This window comes from Pimephales promelas, chromosome 25 (genome assembly GCF_988280905.1).
Source record: "Pimephales promelas chromosome 25, fPimPro1.hap1.1, whole genome shotgun sequence".
Taxonomy (NCBI): Eukaryota; Metazoa; Chordata; class Actinopteri; order Cypriniformes; family Leuciscidae; genus Pimephales; species Pimephales promelas.
In genome coordinates this window covers 18,016,561-18,038,248 of record NC_142793.1, presented here as the reverse complement: position 1 = coordinate 18,038,248, position 21,688 = coordinate 18,016,561, and the positions used below count along the sequence as shown (strand labels likewise).

At 38.9% G+C, this 21,688-nt stretch overlaps 1 protein-coding gene across 3 annotated transcripts in view; it reads right to left on the bottom strand.

The window, feature by feature from the left end:
- met (MET proto-oncogene, receptor tyrosine kinase) overlaps positions 1-21,688 on the bottom strand; it is a 44,742-nt gene that overhangs the window by 18,232 nt on the left and 4,822 nt on the right. For all 3 annotated transcript variants that reach the window (XM_089127849.1, XM_039646841.2, XM_039646840.2), the window contains 8 exons: positions 8,649-8,840; positions 5,089-5,223; positions 4,681-4,860; positions 3,564-3,724; positions 2,984-3,086; positions 2,435-2,571; positions 1,545-1,709; positions 1,340-1,439 (listed from right to left, as the gene is read on the bottom strand). In XM_089127849.1, coding sequence (XP_088983975.1) covers positions 1,340-1,439; positions 1,545-1,709; positions 2,435-2,571; positions 2,984-3,086; positions 3,564-3,724; positions 4,681-4,860; positions 5,089-5,223; positions 8,649-8,840 — 1,173 coding nt within the window. The remainder of the gene's footprint in view (positions 1-1,339; positions 1,440-1,544; positions 1,710-2,434; positions 2,572-2,983; positions 3,087-3,563; positions 3,725-4,680; positions 4,861-5,088; positions 5,224-8,648; positions 8,841-21,688) is intronic.

Below are 21,688 nucleotides of genomic sequence, written 5' to 3'. Positions count from 1 at the left end.
CTGACCGCTTTTCTGTTTCGGCCATCGTTGATCGAACCTCAGCGTAACAGATGACAGCTCAACTCGGGTTACACGGTCGTAGTCAGTGTGATTCAGAAAAAAGCTGACAGAAGACAGGAAGTGTTCAACCACAATGCTCCCCAATAAAAGTGAGAGGAAAAAAACAATAAACCTCTTGTGCTTTACAAATTAGGAAAAGAATATTGTCTTAATCCCCACTGTTTATAGAGAAGAATTTACAGGCTGACAGCTGCAGAGCCAACTTAAATCATTTGGAAGGATGGCCTGCATTTCATGCAGTCTCTGCTCATTTTGTGTTCTAGATGCCTTAAGAAAACAGAGAAATTTTCCTCTTTCAAGTGAGCTTAAAATCATTGACAGTGGCACTATCCACTTTGCGTTAAGTACAGTATCTTTGATTTGAGATAAACGAGTAAGATAATTACCGTAATTACCCTAATGTTTTGAGGAGGGACATTTTGAATGTGAATGAAAATGAAGAGATACAATCAGAATCAGTCAGTACGAGTCCTGTCTTGGACTATAACTAAGACTTGTATGCTTAAGATTAGATAGCTTTGTTCACATGCACTGTTCCACTGCACGACCACACTCCACCCCCAAAGAAATCAGATAAGCGGAAACTATGTGTAAATGAGTATTTGTCTGCTCCCATTGAGAGAGGAGCAGTTCAGGTTAATCACAGCTCTCAGGAAATGAGATGTGAAAGTGTTCAAATGGTTGAAGAAACTTGAAAGAAAATTAGACAATACGGTACATATATATACATTATATATATATATATATATATATATATATATATATATATATATATATAGCTTTATTATTATTAATATTATTTTTAATTGATTTAAATTAAATTTATTTAATTTAAAAACTCCAGAAATTTAATAAAAACATCTACATTCATTTAAAAACTTTGATTTTAATTGAATTTAATTAGATTTAAATTTTCATTTAACTTTACAAATGGATAAAAGGAACTTGAAAATAAATAAGTATCAAATGATATAAAAAAAAGAAAAAAAAGTGTTTTAAAAAATGACTTAAGAAATTTGGATAGGGTAAAAATGGCAGAAATTTAATTTAAAAGCAGAAGCTAGAAGTAATAATCATAATAATCATAGTTATTTAATAATAAAGAACATTGTGTGTGCTTTTTCCAAGTGCAGTTCTGAATCATTGCTTCCTTTATTTCTCAGGTCAGCAGATCTGCTTCACTATTCAGTGGGGTTAATGACACTAACATGCCTGTGACATGGGAGGAAAGATATTTGATGTCTCGGCACTCTGTGAGGGCCATGTACAGTACACTCACCACTTGGAAAAGTTTGCCATCTGTGGCGGCAGTGAGGACCATCTGAGGTTGGAGAGCTGAGTGGAGGTAGAAACCATGAACTGTCACTGTGCTTCCTCCACTGTGGACACACACACACACACAAACCTTGCTGTTAAATACATATTTATGCACTCTTTCGAACCCCAAGCACATTAAGTCGCTAAATATTGGCTGCGGGAATTACCTGATAAAGGAATGCTTGGGCTGGACGCTGGAGATGTGTGGGTTCTCGTTGTAGGTGTAGCTGACAGGAGCTTCACGAATCACTCCATCAATGTGCAGCTGTACCTTGTGTTGGGATGGTGATGGCTGAGGTGGTGTCCGACAAGTCAACATTGTGGCTGAAATACTGCAGAATAGCAAACACAATGTTTTAAACAGACACTTATGCATAATAGTGGTGTTTTGCTCCAGAACAAATCTTTTAAGTGAACCAAAAGACCATCCTCATGACAAAAATACATATTTTTTCAATTCTATAGCTATAAAATCGATTAGCTGCGATTAATTGCATCTAACATAACAGTTTGATTTTACATAATATTGAGTATGTATATACAGTATATTATTAAATGTATGTATATCATGCAGTTGTGGGCCTCTGTTGAAAAAAAATTGTTTTTCATAATTCAGTTAAATGAATGTGTGTCTGAATGTGTCTATTACTGTCAATTTCAGTATGTTACGATTATATTTCCAGCAAGAATGGGTTGGATTTTCCATATGTCATCTGAACTCAGCTCAGTGGAACGGCACTATTAGTATAGCTAGCCTTCCATTGAAGCTGCCATTTTCCATTTGATCATAACTTTGATGGATGTGTGTTATCAGCCAATCACATTTTGATGCATAGTGACAATAACGCCCAGAGATGGGTTGGGGGAGCCAAACAACACAATATACACACATTTATTATGTAAACTAACATATGTTAGACCTGATTAATCACAATTAATCGATTTAATCGATTCGACACTTTAATTTTGAAGTGTTTCCAAATGAAGGAAGAAACTTGAGTAGATGTGAATGACACTTAAAGACTATGACTCTTAGTAGATTTGTAGACATGCAAACCTCTGCAGCACACAGGTAGCGTTTCCCATTGTAACCACTTGCAAATTTCCACTGTCCAGGAATGAACCTGTGATAGTGAGCATTGTTCCGCCAGACTTGGGTCCAAACTCTGGGAAGATCTCTGTGATAACTGGGTTCTAGACAGATAAAACACTGTGTTAGTAAAGTACTACTAATTAAAACTAATTCACACATTAAGGGTCTTTGACAGAAATAACATTGATGATACTAGTATCGGTTTTATTTTATTTTTTTTGCATCATGCTAGGGAGACCCAACGTAGTTTAGATCTTATTGATCCAAAATCCTGCTCCAAAGTCCACATATCTGTATATTACATATTACACAAACCAGGGGCAGAGCGGGGGGTGTCAAAAGCCCCAAATCTTTTAGGTTTTTTAAGCCCAACTCCAAATAAGTGGGGGGAAATAGAATAACATCCTTGGGTCCTTGAGCACTATGAAAACCGCAATACTGGAAAAAAAGTCAAAAACACACTACTCGAATGTGTGGTTAAGTACTTATACTGTGATTTGTGAGGATTCTTACCACAAATGAGAAACCGTCTTTCTGGGCCTGTTCCTTGCCACTGCGCACCCTGACCACAGAGTCAATGCTGGATGCGTTCACATGATCTAGTCCGCAGACCAACCTGACATACAACACAAAGACATAAACATCTCCCGCTAAAAACAGTGAACAAGACGTGGTTGTAAACTAGTGGAGTAAGCAGGCTATTAGTCCACACTAATTTAATGATAACACTACTACTCGGCAGAAACTACACAGGAGCTATTCTCCGAAGGGAATTTCTCCTTTCCACTCACAATAGGACGGCTGTAGGGTGGTATGTCCGGGGGCACAAAACCTCATGAGTTGTGTGTCTTAATGGTACTATAGTTTGACATGGAAGGCCAAGATGCACAATAGAGCACTTTTGCAGACCAATTTAATGTTCTGCAGGGTTGCAACATGAGCACTATGTTCAGAATGTGACCTTGCATGTTTCTGAAGTTGTATTTACACAGAGTGCAACAGGATATGCTCAAGTGCAATGTCTATCCATTTACAACTAACTAACAATGTGAATGCATTTTAAATAAGCCTCACAAATAAATGATCAACTCACCGATTATTGCTACTGTCTTTCCTCTCCAATTTACACTTTGTTCCAGCAACAACCACATTAATCAGCTTGGTATCAAAGCGGTCTTTCTTATTAAAACCAAAGTTTTTGCCACAGATTGTCATGTTTGTGTGGCCTCCAAGCGGAGCAGAGGAAGGAGAAATCTAGGAAGAGAAAGAAAAAGCTGTGAGGTAAAATTGTGACAGTGTTTTTCTTTCAGTGTCTAGTGTCTTCCCTCCTGCTGTGTGTCTTTATGCCAAGCATTTTCTCTGCTCATGAGGTTGGTAATCACTGACAATAACTTGTTTTGGTTGTATGGACACTCTGAAGGCAGGGGGTCTTCCAGTAAATGGCGAAGGAGACAAAAAACGATGAACAAAACAACATTCCTGTCGTCCTTTGAGCTTTAGTCTCTTGTGTTAAAACTGCCCTTTAGGTTGAGCCACCAGCTGAGGTAAAGAACCTGAAGTGTGTAAGTTTTTCGATGTTTTCAAAGTTTTTCTTCACATATTCCAGCTTAACATGTCCACACAACTGTAAGTAAGCATTTGCATTTACTTTAAATAGTAATTATATAAGTGCATAGTGAAATTAAATAAATACAACACTGCCACCCCCCTAAAGATTTGCTTTATTTTTTACAATTAAATTCAATTCAGTTTAATGTAATGTAATGTAGTTTTGTTTTCTATATGGCTTCTTAATGTCCTGGTACTGAGATGTTAGTTCTTTATTGATAAGCAGATGGTGTCGTTTTAAACACATGGACGAGAAGGTCTAATTTTGGCTCAGAGTTAATAATTATTCATCAGATCACCACTTATCATAACCAAAGTCTCTTACACAAATACAAATATAGTTCAGTCAGCTCTGCAGCAATGAATGGCTTTAGAGGAGGCACAGAAGGGCAAACAAATTCCTTCTGATATTTAGAATCAATTTACGTCTTTAAAAGAAGACCAGAGGTCCTTGAAATCCATGCATCAGTGTTTATCCCTGAAAATATCAATGAAGGTCAGAGTTTCATATGTGCTCTCTGTACTTAGAAAGCACTCATTCTATTAGCTACGTGCTATTAGCTGCTTTAAAACCATGGTAATGTTGTTTGGGAGGTGGTTACCGTGGTGATGAGGAGAGGGCAGGAGTCCTGGATCCAATGGGAGGGGGAGCACTGAGGAGCCCTCATGCAGCGATCGGTGGTCTTGCACCATCCGCAGCCCATGAAGGATGGGGCCAAGAGACAAGAGCTACAAGTCCACAGTTGCTCACATCCAGGGCCTATCAGAGGAACCTTGGAGACCTGAGGGGGCACACACAAAAGATATCACACTTCAATTACATTTATTCATTTAGCAGCAATTTTTCAGAGGAGACTTTACTTACTTACTTTCTCTGTTGCAGTCATACCTTGTTTACTACATCACTTAGTCTTAAATCACCAGTGTGTCTGCTATCTATTCCCTAATGATTTTCTGAAAATATTTGACCCATTTCCCTAAGACATTTTAAGAATGGCTGTGTCGTTCACCTTGTTTCCTGTTACCAACAATAAGGAGCCGTCGGGACGGTGTGGAGACAGCAGGGCCATCTCTGAGGACACGGGGAGCGTGTCCAAGCGGAAGTCTACATGTGGCTCAGTCTTGCCAAAGCGGGAAACCACCACCTGTGGAGGATGCCAGGAAAAATGGGTGACCTTTTACATCAAAAGCCTAAACGGTAAGTGCAGGACCTTAATAGAGAATGGTTATGTTTACGAAAAGACAGCATGTTTATTCTTTTACTGGAATAAGGCTGCATTCCACAATGATGATTAAATGCCGCTTTTGCATGATTTAAAGAATGTGGTTCTGGTGAAGGTTATTTATAGCCGACACATCCGGGAACACGTCAGTAGAAGGTCACATCTTGAAATTGGTTTAAAAAAATGTATTATGATGATGATGTTGTTGTTTTTTTCACAAAAATGAGGCCTATTTAAGGACCATTAAGATATTTTGCCTCTTTTCTTTGTAAAAATGAAATAAAATAAAGAAATATTTTAATAAAATAAAACTATACAAAATATAGTTTTATTTTATTTTTATATAGTTTTATATTTTATTTTATTATTATTTTTATTTTAAAATTGATTTATACATTTAATTTAAACACAATAAAATAAAACCCTGAGATCATACAATATCTTATTCCTGGTGCAAAACCCGGTTATTTTTTCCTGCCAGGTTATAAATCTTTAAATTACAGATCATGTCTGGAACTTTCCTAGGGAAACGGGAAGAATCAAAGGAGGATGCAATCTAGAGGCAGTCTTTGTAAAGAACCAGCCTCTGCTTTGCTATGGATACTGTAATAACCGGTGTCTCTGCCTTTCAGGGCAAAAGATGACAGATTGAACTGCGATGACTGTGGTTGATGGCAAGGAGTGGGAACAGACAAAAGCTTAAGCCTGTAGGCAAGTGCAGACGTAAAGACCTCTGTCTATCTGGCATGTTGGGAGGTGTCAGAACAGTGGCTCCATCCACACACCTGGACTAACATTTATCATGGTTACATTGCAATTACAGGCCTCCAAGACAGCCTACGTCTGAATAGTGCTTGAGCTCCATTAGCGATCAGTGGATCACATCATTAATAGCCCTGGGCTTCAAGCATGGGGCATCTGGTGGAGGAGAGTATGTCATTACTGTGGTTTTAGTGATTTTAGGATGGTGTGCATGACATATCTCTATCTCACTTACTATTGTGCACTAATGTGACTCTCCTTTTGTGGTTTGTTTAAAAAGCCTAATCTTAACATATCAGATTGGACTGTGCAGTTGTTACCTTTAAGAGCTATTACTGCATGATCTTTCACTGGAGCAATGCAATGTAGTCAGGGCAATTCAATCACAATATGGTTTTATTTCATGAATAAAAGCAGTTCATTTAGGTGCTACCAAATGTTTGTGTTACCAGACAAAATGTTTTCTATGTAGCTCATGCAAACTCTACGCATTTATGTGTATATATCATACTATATTTAATTTATATTAACACAATTTTTAAAATTCAATACAAAATTGACTCAAGTTATTAAATATATTATATAATAAATAATATATTTTTAATGCAAAAAATTTGCAATATGCTACATTCCAGAATCCAAAACTAGAACCCAGAGCTAAAACTTGGCCCAGAAAGTTTCCAATAGCAATAAGCCATAAAAGGATTTTGAGTCCCCCAAGCTACGCCAGTCTTAATTAAACCCGGGCATGGCAGAAATGGCTACAAATGGACCAGTTATTGAAGGACGAATGTTACACACTCTGGGGAAAAATACACACCACGGAGCCCTAATAACCGTGTGAATTACAGCTCATTGTGTATGTAAGGGAAGTCCTGCTCACAAACACAAGGCAAGGTGTTGAGTTTTTCTCACCGAGAGCGTGGCACAGTGGGAGCACTTCCTCATACAGAATAAGGGCCACTGGGACTGTTTCTGCCCTGCAGCCCCCCTCTTCCCAACCTTTTAAAAAGCTTGTGGGACTCTTGAAACTTTCATTCACACAATTACCCACTACTCACTTGCATTCCATATTTTATCGAACTTAATCAGTCTCACAATCTTTTTTTACATTCTCATTGTCAAGTCCTCTTAAACACTCACCCACTCTCTTTGTCTTTGTTAAAAACTCTCTCTCTCTCTCTTTCAAATGAGACAGCTGGACCAGCACTCACCCCTTACCAGGCCTCAACATCCAGACAAGAGGCGAGAAAAAGTTGAGAGGAAAAAAATTTTAAAAAGGAAGAGAGAGAGAGAGAGAGGGGACGACAGCTGCAGCCGTTCCAAGAAAATGCCATGCGAGGACGTGTCATCGAAGCCCAGTGCTTACTATTAACGTACCATTCGGTTCCTCCGCCACGCTTCCGTGCAGCTGTCACCTTTTCTCTCGCTACTCATTTCTCAAACATTTTCTTGAGGCATTTACAAAATACCACAAGTCTCTATTTAACACTTCCGTGAGCAAATCGTCTCATTTCTGGAGCTCATGGAGGACTGATTCAATTTTTGGGCCGGTGCCACTCCTGCACAATGAACATATTCAGAAAAACATTGATAGGCGAAAGTTTCACTTTGTGTGCATTGGAGAGCTGCTACAGTGCTGCTCAGAGGTCAAAGGTGACTCAAATGCAAACAGGAAAACACCATATTTCCCAACCTGCCACTGGCACCTGCATTTTTCTTCATTCAAAACGGTTTTCACTAGTCACGTACTTACATCCTGCCTATTTGCATACACAATAGTGCTGGCAACAACAGGACTCTGACAAAAAATATCCATTTTAAATTTAGATTCTGCAAATGCTTTACAGTTTCTTTTATCCAGAATGAGGTCAGCCAAACAACTTCCAGGACTATCACTCATAAATTAAATCTAAACATTGACTTTCTAATCCAAACATTATTTAAATTTCAATTTGAAAGTTTTTAAGGTGGGAATTCAACACTGACAAGATGGGCTTTTAGTAAAACTTGGCTGTCCATGCAGTAGAAATGCAAAATGTTTTGGAAATCTTTGCTACACAACAATAAAAAGGTCTGTGTGGCATTCCATTTTGCCAAAAATTCGACTCACAACACACTGATCTGACTGTCCGTGGGCAGGGGGGGGATACAATAATTTGATCTGTACACTCTTAGAAGAAAAGGTTCTATATAGAACCTTAAAAGGTTCTATCAGCGCTACGTATTTGGAACCTCAAAAAGGTTCTATACATTCTAAAAAAAGGGTTCCTCTGGGTTCTATATAGAACCCTGGGGTTCCATACTTGGCCAATAGAAACTTTTACCAAAAAAAAATTGGTTCTATATAGAATCATTTTGGAGTTCCATATATGAAGCGGGGGATGGAACCATTTCTGGTTCTAAATAGAACCATTTCTTCTAAGAGTGTAGTTTTAACAAAAGTCCTGAAGCTGTCAAAAGTCAGCCAGATGGTGCAAAATTACATGTTTTTCCTCAACATGGAGAAAGAGTACATTTACATACAATCCAGATTGGTTTTCAAAATACATTGTGGAAAAAAAGCTAAAGCTAACATGTCTCACCTGGATGACTCGTCCCTCAGCTGTGCCTAGGCTGACCACAGTGTGGTTTTGGATGGGCACCACGGCTATGGAAGTGAGAAGAATGTTTCGAAACCGTCCATGGAAGTAGTCCCGACGTGGGTTGGTGCTTGTAACTTCCAGCCGGTAGCCTCTTTCATGTTTCCCACAGCTGAAGGAATCTCCCACAAAACTCTGGTAACAAAAAGAGAAACACATGGACAATTTAAACAAGTGGTGTTCTACCTGGCAAAAACCAGAAGCTCTCAATACCATATTGGTGGCACATAATAACAACGTGTGGATGAATTTAGATTTTGCAGCACTGCCATTTTTTTTTTTACAGAGGACTGGCCTCAAGTTCTCCATGCCAAAAGCAATTTGTGAGTTAGATGCTTGTAGAAAAAAGTGACTTCGGCCCCACACAGTAAAGCTCTATCTAAGCTCGGCATCTACTGTTTCATCCTGGCCAATGCAGTTGAGTGTTTTCTCCCATGATGCTTGGATCATCCTTGCCGCATTCTGACGGCTGTGCTCACAGATGGCAGGAATTCATGGGAAACCGTGAGGAACGTTGGGCTTGCTGTTGCTCTGTTAGAGCTCCGATTGAGGCCAGCTTTGTTTGGCAGCAATCTCTACAACCTGTGGAGTTTTGGAAGTTTCAGAGAGGCTGTATGGTCCGCAAGATATTAAAGAGGTCACTTCTGTAGCGTTTTTCTCCCCCTTGAAGTCCAACAGTTATAATAAGGTTTTACATAACCCTCAGAATTAACGATCCATTTCTGCAAACTGTACCTTTAAGACTGTTTTGTATATCATGTACTGTATTGTCTCTCTGTTATGATTGGCATATTTCACTGTCATTGATCAGGGCAAGCCAAGTTGATGAAACCAAATAGGCACAGAGGAAAAAGCTTTGTATTGTGAATGTCATGTGTTGTGAATCCTGTTTTCCCTGATAACTCCCCTTTAAGAAAACGTATTATGATAGATTTTGTTCCAGGATACTGTGATGAATATAAAATTCAAAAGAACAGCATTTTACTTAAACAGAAATCTTTAGTAAATATCTTTACTGCCACTTTTGTTCAATTAAATGCATCCATGCTGAATAAAGGTGTATTAAAAATATATCTTACACTGACCCCAAACTTTTGAACAGTAGCAGTCCAATTTGAGAACGAATCATTCAGACTATATTTGAAAACTGGATCAACTGATTCATTAAGAAGAACAGAAATATGATTCATTCATAAATTGGACTTCTCTCATGAGCACTCATGAACGTGCCAAAAATATGTGATTTTCAAGAATAATGACTCAATTTCAGTTTCTCTCAATACATAGGAGGTTTTGGAATATAGTGAACAAGACCAATATGAAGTACTGCCATGATTAATTTATGGTGACTTTTTCCCTTCCTTTTGAGCTTATCAATCCCAATACACATTGATTTTAATAATACTATAAAGATTAATCTTTTGTGTTTGAAGAAAGCATTCAGGTTTGGAGCAACATTTGCATGAGTAAACAGGTAATTTAAAGGGAAAATTAAGTGGACAGTTCAACCAAAAATGAACATTCTGTCATTATTTACTCACCCTAATGTTCTTCCCAACCTGTATGACTATTTATTCTGTGAAACCTAAAAGATGATTTTCTGAGAAATGTCCACACAATGAAAGTCAACGGTCACCAAAACTGTTTGGTAACCAATATTCAAAAGCATATTCTATGTCATGCAGATTTGGTATGACATAAGGGTGAGTTTATCCAAGTTAGAGTTTACCTTGAAAAGGAAAGGGGCACCTGAGGGCTACACATTGGTCAAGCTCAAAGGGTCACAGACCCTGGTATGAAAGTAAAGAAGTCATTAATAATTAATGAAACCAGACCCTGGCACCATAGGCCATGACTAAAATGCCTGTTGGAGCACAGAGAACAGGCGGTTAATGATTAACACCGTGCTCACTCAAACTCTTCTCAAGTTACACTGTATGGTGAAGGCACCCTGACAAAAACACAAAAATCACACCCATGAAAAATCAGACAGGCATAAAAAGGACACTCCATACTGTGCCAGAAAAGTTCTCACTCTTTCTTTGGTGATGTGAGTAAGACGCATGAGTCAGTGGGATACTGCGGTTGCTGCTTCATTTCGAGGGCATGTCTCAAAGGGCTTGCTTTGAAGACGCAGAGAACAATACAGGTAGACGATAAATCAGGCCGAACGAGCGCCGGGCCCTGCTCTCATTACAGGGCAGAGCGGGCTGGCTTAGAGGCACAGAATCGGTATACAGGTGTAAAAGCCAGCAAAGATGAGGGGGGATTACAGGCCAGCTTATCCTATTCCCTTAAGGCAGAGGACTTCTCTGGACCTCTATTGAGGGGACGACAGAACAAGAGAAAGTGAGACACATGTAGCATGAAGCGACCAGGGAAATCATCAAACTGTGCACAAGATGCCTTTGATGTGCAAGTGTGCTTTGCAGGGTTATATAAGCCCATCGCTATCCATCATAACGGCTGAGCTGCCACGTATTTCAATAGGACTTGCGTAAGCATTCGTAAGTAAGCACCGTGGTTTGGCATTGATTCGGGGGGCTCTATGAAGCCTGACCTATCACCAGCTGAGCACACCCCTGAGAGTCAACGCTTGTTTAAAAGGAGAGAAAAAAAGGTTTGTGGGGTTATTTTCAAAGCAAATAAACCACACGTTTTGGTTTGTTTTTGAAAAGGAAGACATTCCACCGCTTAGCACACGGTACTGCAAGGATCAAGGGTTGAAATTGAAAAACCTGGGCAGTGTTTTGACAAGCTTTTGTTGCTCTGATCCCGAGGCTCCTCCACCAACCCGGGTGTCTTGCAAGGTTTTCGAAGATTTGCTCTCATCATTTCTCACTTCACTTATTAAAGGGAATATTCGGGGTTCAATACAAGTTAAACTTAATCAACTGCATCTGTGGTATAATGCCTATACAGTGCTGCAGGGATGACATATATGTGTAGTCCGACCCAAACGATTGGTTGATTCTACAAAGACCCAAAAGGGTTTCCATTGGCTTTTGGATCACTAGATAAAATAAGCTTTGTGACCAACAAAAATGTATGATTCTCACACGTTCTGTTTATCAAGATATTCACATCAAGTAAAAAGCTAAAGTTACACTACATCTGCATGACTTTAACATCACCATCTCATTCAATCTTTACTTTTAAGATTCCAGGAGTGAGATGAACAAAACAAGGCTGTAAAATCAGACTAGTGAGTAGGCCTAAATAAGTTTTCCTGTTTGGTGAGATGACGTTTAACCACTGTAGTCCCATTTTGCAAATGCTAAAAAGTCGTGACTAGGGTATAATAACCGATAACTGTTTCAGGCATTTAACCAAAAGCCCATTTAAAAACACACACTGACTTGGGTCCATTTCATGGTTTTAGGACTCATTCCTGCAGGATTAGAACAACAAAATATTGTAACTTGCCCATAGTTTTCTTTAAAAACTGCAAAAATAGGAGTCACGGTAAGGAGTAAATGGAGCCAATTTTTGCAGGACTTAAAAGCAATGTTGTGAAGCTTTTCATTTGAATGAATTCTCCCATTAAAACTGTTTAAATCAACATTTTAGTAATTTCAGGATTTATCACATTGCATTACAACAAAGTTGTAAAATTAGATATTAAACAGAGAATGTTAGCAAGTGATTTTATCACACTAAAATCATTACTTTGCAAATAGTTAACATCGGGTGGCTATAGTACTGAAACAGTATTTTAATGATTACACAATTGCCCCATTCACTTCCATCGTAACTTTTTTGCATTTTTTTTTTAAAAGAGGGAAAAATCGAAATAAATTGTCCATATTATGTGCTGTAAATGCCAATGGAAGTTACCTCATATTGAACCAGGAATATTACTTAAAGTATTTTGAGTATTATTTCAAAGAATGCCGAAAAATATCACACAAAAATATCCTGCGTCTCTCCTCTTTGACACATTAAGCAGCTCTTATTGTGTGGGGCACAATGCTGCGGTGATAGGGTTACCGTGCCCCACCTTTGGTGCTTTATAGCTTTGTGGCCTTTGGCGTCTCCTCCAAAAAGCTTGATATGAGTGAAAGGAGATCTATACGGCCAAATGTCAGCTTCCAAAACTCTCTGTTAACCTCCGAGCCCCGGTACTGTTGCGATCACGTACGTGAAAATTTCTGGAACGACAATGCTCCACACTGCCACCCTTCAGCTGCCTCTTGACGAAAATAATGTGACTTTTGACCTCACAGAATTTTCAGCAATGTTGTATATGTTCATATGCATACATGTATGATTGTGGTGTGCACCACCTTTACATTTATTCAGCACGTCGCAAAGCAACCCGATTCTTGTGTTTATGCGCCTTTCTTAGATTACTAGGTCATGAAGGTCAGTAGTCTGGGGAGAATTAGAGAAGCTGACAATAATGTGGGATTAGAGGCTGGCAGTCACCAAACAGTCCTGGGGCCTGGCTGCTTGTGGATGTGTCGAAGAACACTTGAAGAGCCTATTGTAGAGCTCCACAATTTATCGAAATAAATCTGATATCACGATATGGCTAAATGGGATGATCATTAAATAAAAATATGCTCTCTTTGTCAGTTTCAGATTGAAGATTGCTCATTTACATGCGAGCTCATGATATATTGTTATCTCAGAGCAGCTTAGTTAATATACTTGTCGTGAGCTGCATGCGTGTAAATCAACATAGTGCCGCGCTTCACTCTGAAACCGACAGAGCATATATTGAATTGAATTGAATTGCAGCCTTTGTGATCTGAATATCCCATTAAGCAATATTACGATAAAAAGCTTGATGGTTTAATGTTTGAAAATGAAGAAATTAAGATGTAAATTTTAGTATTGTAATTTTACAGATTTATTTAATTAAATACGCCTACTAAATGTTTTATTTTACAGTACATTGTTATTGTAATTTTCCTTTTATTTGATAAATCACAATTATAATCAAACAAATTAACCCCAATCATTCTAGAATGAGTAATAGTTTCCAAATATAGCGTAGCACATTCAATATTTTTTTCATATCACAATATATTTCACAGAAAAATAATCTCTCTAATTTAATTTATTTGAGCCCTAGTCTCCTGGAGACTGTCAAAGTCACACCTTGCTTTTAACAGCTGCTGTCTGAGAAAGACGCTGTTGACTCCTAATCATTCTTTCTTATTTTCAGTTTCCTTCTCCTTTTTCTTTGCATCACGTTCCCCTTTTTGGCCTTATCTTGTCTTGTTACTCAATTTTCATTCTCTCACTCTTTACCTCTCAACTTGCTCTCCCAATCCAGCAGTCAAGTGATCTGTCAGCAGGGGACTTTGTTCTTCACAAAGGTTTCCAACTGGGAAACAAAACACGGCCTGGTACAACCGCTCGTATGTTTACTAAAAAAATGAATCCATTTATTCAACGGCTCATGGTTAAATCCCAACTGATCTAGAGATTTTGAACTTGTTGCTGCATGCTACAAGACGATTCGCTCAAAAAGCTCGCCTGGACTAAACTAGTGAAACAAATATATAATCAATCAAACTGAAATTGAGATTAACGAAAGAGATTTGTTAAAACAACAGGATGATATACTTGATTATTTTTCATCAATCCTTCGAAGTTAATGAGCCATAAAACACATATTGGGGCAACGCTACACATTTTACACTAGCAAAAATAGCGACAAGCTAAACATAAGTGAGAGAAAGCCATCATTCTATTGACATACAGTGAAACATATTATGGACGTGCTTCTGAACCATGCTCATCCATTCAATTACATAAACAGATAAGCAAATGGGGGATAATTTAGTGTGGAGTCCACTCCAGAGGCCCGGAGGTCTGTCATTATTTACTCGTACAGCATGGATCTATTCAAAGCATTAGCGGAAACGCCCATTCATTAAAACAGACAAGATGAGCACGCTCAAAGCATTGCTCTCTGCCACAGTCCACAAGCATGCTGGAGTGAAAACCTCCATCCTTATGCAAGGAGCATGGATCTGATAAAAGGGTAAAAAGCACTCCATGAAGCATTGAGGCCCTTTAAAAGATCAAATCCAGTCATTTATGGAAGAGGCAGAGCATTCAAATGCCTGGTTTGCAGTTGGCCAGAATAATCAATTCCAATTTTGGCTGTAAAGACTTGGCAGGGCTGCTTTTCTGTGATGATCTTATCCTTTTTTTACATGTCAGAGGGAGCGAAACCAGCCTCTGAGCTCTGACAGGACAGATCAGACACAAGAGTTTTATTTTGGGAGCTGTTAAAAGACTTTTGCAGATTCTCTGTTCCTAATTTCAGCTCATTTGTGTCCGTGCATGACATTCTGCGGAGAACTTTGCTCCAAAGAAATTCCCTTAAACTCATAATAAGCTGAGAATGAACATGTGTTAAGTCCATTCTTCTTGACACATTTAGTATGCTGTAAAAAGAGGCTGTACGATGATAATGGCATAGGCCCTGTTTACAACTGATTTTAAGAAGCGTTTTCGTCAATCAGATCACAAGTGGACGAGCTAAACAGGTGTATATGGATTCTAAAACGTTTTGAGCCTGTCCACTTTTGACGACTTCCAGAGGTAGTCGAAAACGCATTTGACCGGATTGCTTTCGTAGTGTAGAATCTCAACTAAAAAGACAACCTACTCTCCGCCTACTGACCTAACGTGTAAACATTATGGGAAGTGCACTTGCCAGATGGCATTTAAACTGTCGAATGAAGACGAAAAATATTGCAAGCACAATGTTTTCTCACCATTCCTGATTTCAAACACACACTCTCCACGTTTGGCAAGGTCTTTAGAGCAGAAACGAAAGCTGCTGCTCTCCGTATCTTTTTAACATAGTCTCCGGTCGCGATCATACAGTATGTAAATTGTGTGAGCTCATTTCATCCATTAGATCGAAAGATCTGAAAAAGACCATACATTTACCCACCTATGGGCCACTCCACTTGAAGAAATCAGGACAGAAGTGGTTGAAAGTGGACAAAAGAGACAAATTAAAAAAACAGGTGAAAACGGGAATGTGTCTCCCTCGTCTACTCATGATCTTACAGACCAAAACGCATCTCAATACCAGTTGTAAACAGCCATATTGACATTAACACAGTTCAAATGGCTTATTATCAGTAGTTGGCATGAGCCGTCCTTCCTAGTTGACATTAAAAGGCAGATATGATGAAATCCTTCTGTCAATTTTGGTCTTTGCAAAAACACACTACACGTTCTAGGCAAAGATCAAGGTCTTTACTCTCAAAATGCCCACTTTCTGCCAGAAAAACACAACTGACATGTTATAAAGAGTATGAGCATGCAGCAAATTCTGTCGTTTGTAGTCATATTTCTCAACACTTTGATTCAAATCGAGCAGGTGGCATCTTTTTTTATGACATGATTTCAGTGACAGTCAGCTATTATGCTAAATGTGTAGATTAGAACTATACAACAAATGGAAAACAAACAATTGAGCATGGCGGTAACATGTAAAGCATGACCGCGTGGTAGAACAATGCATCATTGTGCTATCTTTTGGTAAACCACTGGAAGTTGAATGTAAATACCTACAGGGATTATAATCAAACTAACACGTTAATAAAACACATCTGTTTGAGCCAGAGGGGGGAACTGATCCATCTCTGGGCACAGGCAGGGGAGATTGATTTGTTGAATACAATGGTCAAAGGTGATAACTCTTTGTCCTCTTGTTTAGCTATGCAGTCTTTGAATATTACATAAGTAAAAAAGTCTCACTATGACATGCTCACCACATCAAATTTACTCGTAGACTAGGAGAACAAATGATTTTCATGAAATTTGGTACTATTAACGGATCTCAAACGGTTCTTTTTAGTGACTCAATAACATACATTGTAGCCTAATTCCTGGATATATGACCCTTATAAGCCAGTTCTTTTTAGTTAATCAAAAATACAGCACAGCCACTTTAGTCCAATTCTCAAATATATGATTCTAAGAAGTCGTTGTTAGTATTTTTATAATTTCTTGCATGAATCAAAAGCATACAGAACGGTTCATGTAGTCAGAATCCTGAATGATTCTCTAAAAACAATCAGCTCATAAGAATCAAGATTACACAACATGACCTGAATGAATGACGGCCATGTGGGGTTCTTTTTAGTGAAATTCCTTTTGATTCCCATGAATACTCAACTGATTCGAACCCTGCATGACTGACACCTGAAGTCCACTCCATTAGCTGACCAAACACTGGGTTTCATGCCCCACAAAACTCACAAGTCAGGTATCAGGTAAAAGCTTGCTCTCTTTTCACACGCTCGGGATAAGCTCGGGAGTATCTGACTGACGTGCTGAATGAGGTGAAGGGACAGCCACAGATAAGCTCTTATTTGTGGTGTATTGTTAAGTTCTCACCAGGTGATAAAGTAGAATAGTTCCTGGCCAATTCAATCCGTTCCATTACTTAAGCACACATTCATTCAAGCTGGCATCCTATGGAACCATTGTGCCGGCATTAGACCCAGCTCAGCTCAGCGTAATGGCTCTTTTGACCTAGTGGGGGAGGTTGAGTCCTAGCTAGCATACCCCGAAAAGTTTATTTGTGGTCCCTGCTGTGTAAGCCAAAACAATTAGTAGAGGTCTTTGAACTGCACCAAACAATTAGTCTGGTTCGGTCAACTCCAGTCGTTTAGCGGTGAGGGCTGATTGAATATCCAACCTGACCGGGCTCATTAAATGCTTCAGCGGGTATTTGATTTACACCTGGTCAGGATGTCTTTAACCTTACATAGAGGTTTCAAAATTGAGCTCTTTGATGAAGCCGTGTGCTCACAGACCCAGAAAGCAGGAAATTACTGGAGGGAGTAAAAAAATGAGGAAGAGAAGGTATGGTGGATGCCGCAGATGGATCAACGTGCCTCTGGGCCACTGACTCACCAAAGCAATCTTTCCCTTCACCTGACACTTACACATGTTTGTGAATTATGCCCAGAAGAGCACTAACAAGTATTTCAAGCCCAAAGGCTGCGTTAAATACATGGGCCAGTCATCACAACATCGAAGGAGGAAGCTGCTGTGGTGCAGTAAACCTGGAGTGAACACTGGAGTGCCAGCCAATCGTGTGTTTGTTTTTATGTGAAGTTCCTCCTAAAGGACAGATTGTGAGCGCAAGCGTTTATCAGTTGTATGCTTAACTGCTTTATGGGAGTATTTAAGACACACATATGTGGCAAGAGCGGGAAAACAGTCCAAGGACAGGGAGAAAAATACAACAACACACATACATACACATTATAAATATATTTATATGATTGATCATTCCCGCTATGATTGGTTATTGCAGCATTTTGGGCGGCACCTGAGGTCTGATTGGTAAGTGACAGCATGCAGTCCAGACGGTATGTATTTGACTGTGCGCAGTGATGTCTGGAATCACTTTGATCATGAAAATACAGTTAAGTGCAAGATGTGCAGAGACGATCTGCCATATATATAACACTATAATGAGAACACTATTGTAGTAGAATATTGTAAATTCTTTGTGCTTTAGTTGCCTGTGTTTTAGCGTTGTTGTCACGGGAAGAACGGGAGTTAAACATTCAGACAAGCATGGTCAAGTTCACTTCCGCATTTGTGTCCTTTTGTGCAATTGTAAGTTATAATATTTAGTTGTTGTTGTATATATCGGATTAATCTCATATAGGAAATAGGATGTTTATTAACCTGCTAGCGCTTTAGTTTACTGATGTCATTCACTCTTTAGTATCAACTCAAGCGGCAATGCCCGCATTATTGTTCATGATTGGGTCATATTCGTTTCTTTTTCAAAAATATTTTGATATTTTTAAAGCTACAATGTGTAACTCTGTGTTTTAGCTAAAAACACTTAGTTCTTTCAAAAATATATGTGCTCATTAATGTATATTTACTTCGTTCAAGTAATAAAGTATTCTCGTGAGTGTATAATATGCCATTGAAAATACATACGGGTAAGGGGAACTAATGTCGGTTGCCATGTTGCCTCTCCATCTTGAAAGTACATTAGCCAAAGAGGGACATACCCGTTAATTCAAGCTTCGCCTTTCGCGTTTACGTTTGAGTTTGAGTTAACACTCATGAACGAGGTCGATCTGGAAGCCATGTTAATCTTGGACTACATTGGCCACCGTAGGAGTTAAAACTAAATCAATTTTAAAACGAAATCGACAATTGAGAGGAATAGAAACTAATATTCCCTGGATGGTCATATACCTTTTCACCGCTAGATGGGGGTAAAAAAAAAATCACACAGTGTATCTTTAATAGTCCAGCAGTGTTCTTTTTTCTCATCAATTTTTTTCAACAATAGGCCTGTTTCATTTAAAATTGAAATTGTGACATTTTAAATGTCTTTACGGCCATATTTGATTTGCTCAATTTAATGCATCCTTGCTGAATAAAGAAACTGTATAAATTTATTTCAATAAACAAAACTTACCAACCCTGAATTTTGAATGGTAGTGTATATAAATATAAAGAAGACTTTTAGTACACAGTAAACTTCAAATAAAGCATGAAAGTCAGGATACAACCCCACAGGTGCTCTCATCACCAGATGTAGATGAGATAAGCAGTTCGCACCTGGATGCCAGCTGTCCGGTCTCCTCTAGCTAACATTATGGTCTAAAGTCACGCAGGTTTCCCGCCAGGGCAAGGCTGCCAACATTAGCTCACTGCAGGGGCTTGAAATTTTGAGAAAACACACAGCTTCACCCTTCCACCTACCCCTTGGTCAGAGCTGTTGGTCTGTGACGTGTACGTGCCTGCGTTTATGTGCTTTTGCCAGAAATGATTCAGGGTGACTTAATTCCCTGGTACAAACCTCAACTCACCCACATAGAATACATTTCTTACACATGTATACTCGTAGAAACGCAACCATGCAGGTAGCTTATCGCAGCTTCTCCAAGCAGAGACAGGATACAACAAGTACCATGTCTTTCAGCATGATTTTGCACCTCCCAGAGCTGAAGCCATGGCCTATAAATTCTCCAGGTTTTGCCGCTTTTGCGCAAACACATCTGGGAATAAGCAGGCAGCAGCACGTATCCTTTTTATAAGTGCTAAGTACAGTGCATTAGCGTGACACCCTGTCCTTACATGACCAAGACACACTATAATCTAAAAGATTGAGCGAGATACAAAGATCTAAAAGGATTTGATTTACATTGATATGGGCTTATTCACGGTCAAAAAGATGTGGGAAAATGTTCACAAAGCAAGTTAAAAATCAATCCACTGCATTTTCGCTTTTCTTTACACTTTCAGACTTGCCATCCCAAAGCATGTTCATTTAGCCACAATGGCCGTAGTAATTAAAATTGCTGTCGATCAAAACTCCCTCTTTAGGAATTGTATTACAGGCGGCAATCAATCAAGCTTCAGATTCAATTTTAAAGTAATCACCATTTGCCAGTTGTTCCCCTGATCAATTGTAATCTAATGATAATTTTGACCTTAAATGTGGCTGTTTGTTATTGCCGGTCTCAAGTGTCCCCCTCCCCTCTGCTCTTTCAAGACAGGGGGCGCTGGGTTTGTTGGGGTGGTTCCAACTCGGATACATCCATTATTCCAAACAATAAGGCCAATATTTCTGTCTGTTTTATTAACGAATATTGCTGAGCTAGAGCAGAATGGCCAATCGATAATTTTAAGAGCTTGGGTGAAGTCAGAAAGCGGTGGTGTCTTTCTCTCGAAGGGTAAGAGTCTATTACGGACTTTGGTGATTTATCTGATATGATATTCATATAACTTTGGCTCCACATTAACAAATAAAACAGGAAAGCAAGGCTACATTCAATCAAAACTGAAGTGCAGTGTCAGATGCCCATGTTTCCAAATAAAGGCAGGAGATGTTGGAGCCCAGTATGTGGAGCAGTCGGTTGTCTAAGAACAAAAACAAGATATTGGGGTCAATTTATCATGCCTATTTACAACGTAATGGTTTTATGACACCGCGTCAATTGCCCCTTTATGGGATGATAAGACAGACTCTGCATAACATATGCTACCAGTATCATAATTCTCAACGATGGCACCATGATTTGCCATCGGTCTTAACACACTCAGACACACACACCCAAAACAAACAAACGCACATGCACACGTTCACACACTTATGGACAAAAATTGTATTGGAAACAGACGCACATCCCTTTCAAACTGTAAGTAAACACTTATTCTAAGACGCCTAGGGAAATGTCTTCCAACTGCTCTTGCCATTTAAGCTATTGTACATCCGCATAATGAAAACTGATAGAACCACAGCTGATTTTGAGCAGATGTTTGGATCAAGGATCCACAGAATGAAAATATTTAAAAATGTCTTAAGTGCTTCAGTCTGCAGATCTTCTGCTGTAATAAATGACTGAGTGCACTTTGTGAGCTTGGCCAGATAAAGTTCAGGGCAGCAACTACACCAGACTTGAGATCTGTGTGACTTTGAGATGAGGCCAGCCGCTCCGGTCTGGCCCATATGAACTGCCAAAGCAACCAGTACAAATACTGTTAGAGACAGTTGAAGAACACCTGCTGGGTATTGATCTGGGCTTCCCCGCTGTATGGACTCTGTTAAGATAACACACAAGCAAATAGAAAAGTGCAGAGAACGGACAGCATGAGTAATGCTTGTTATTATTAAATAAGCCTGATTCATATGATTCATAGTTTTCAGATTATTTGCAATCTTCATTTGAATCTACACCACCGAGTTTTATAACTGAAGTGCTCACACATTGTCATATTAAGTAGGGATGCACCGATATGAACATTTTGGCCGATACCGATAACCGATAATTCTTAATACTTGAAAGCCGATAACCGATATATTGGCCGATAAATCAAAATCCAAATTTTTATTTCATTTTTGAGAGTCTGATTACAAAAACAAAAGTCTCACCACTAAAATCCATATCCCAATCACATCATATATTTTACATGGACTATATGACAGACTTGTGCTGCACTAAACTGTATTTTCA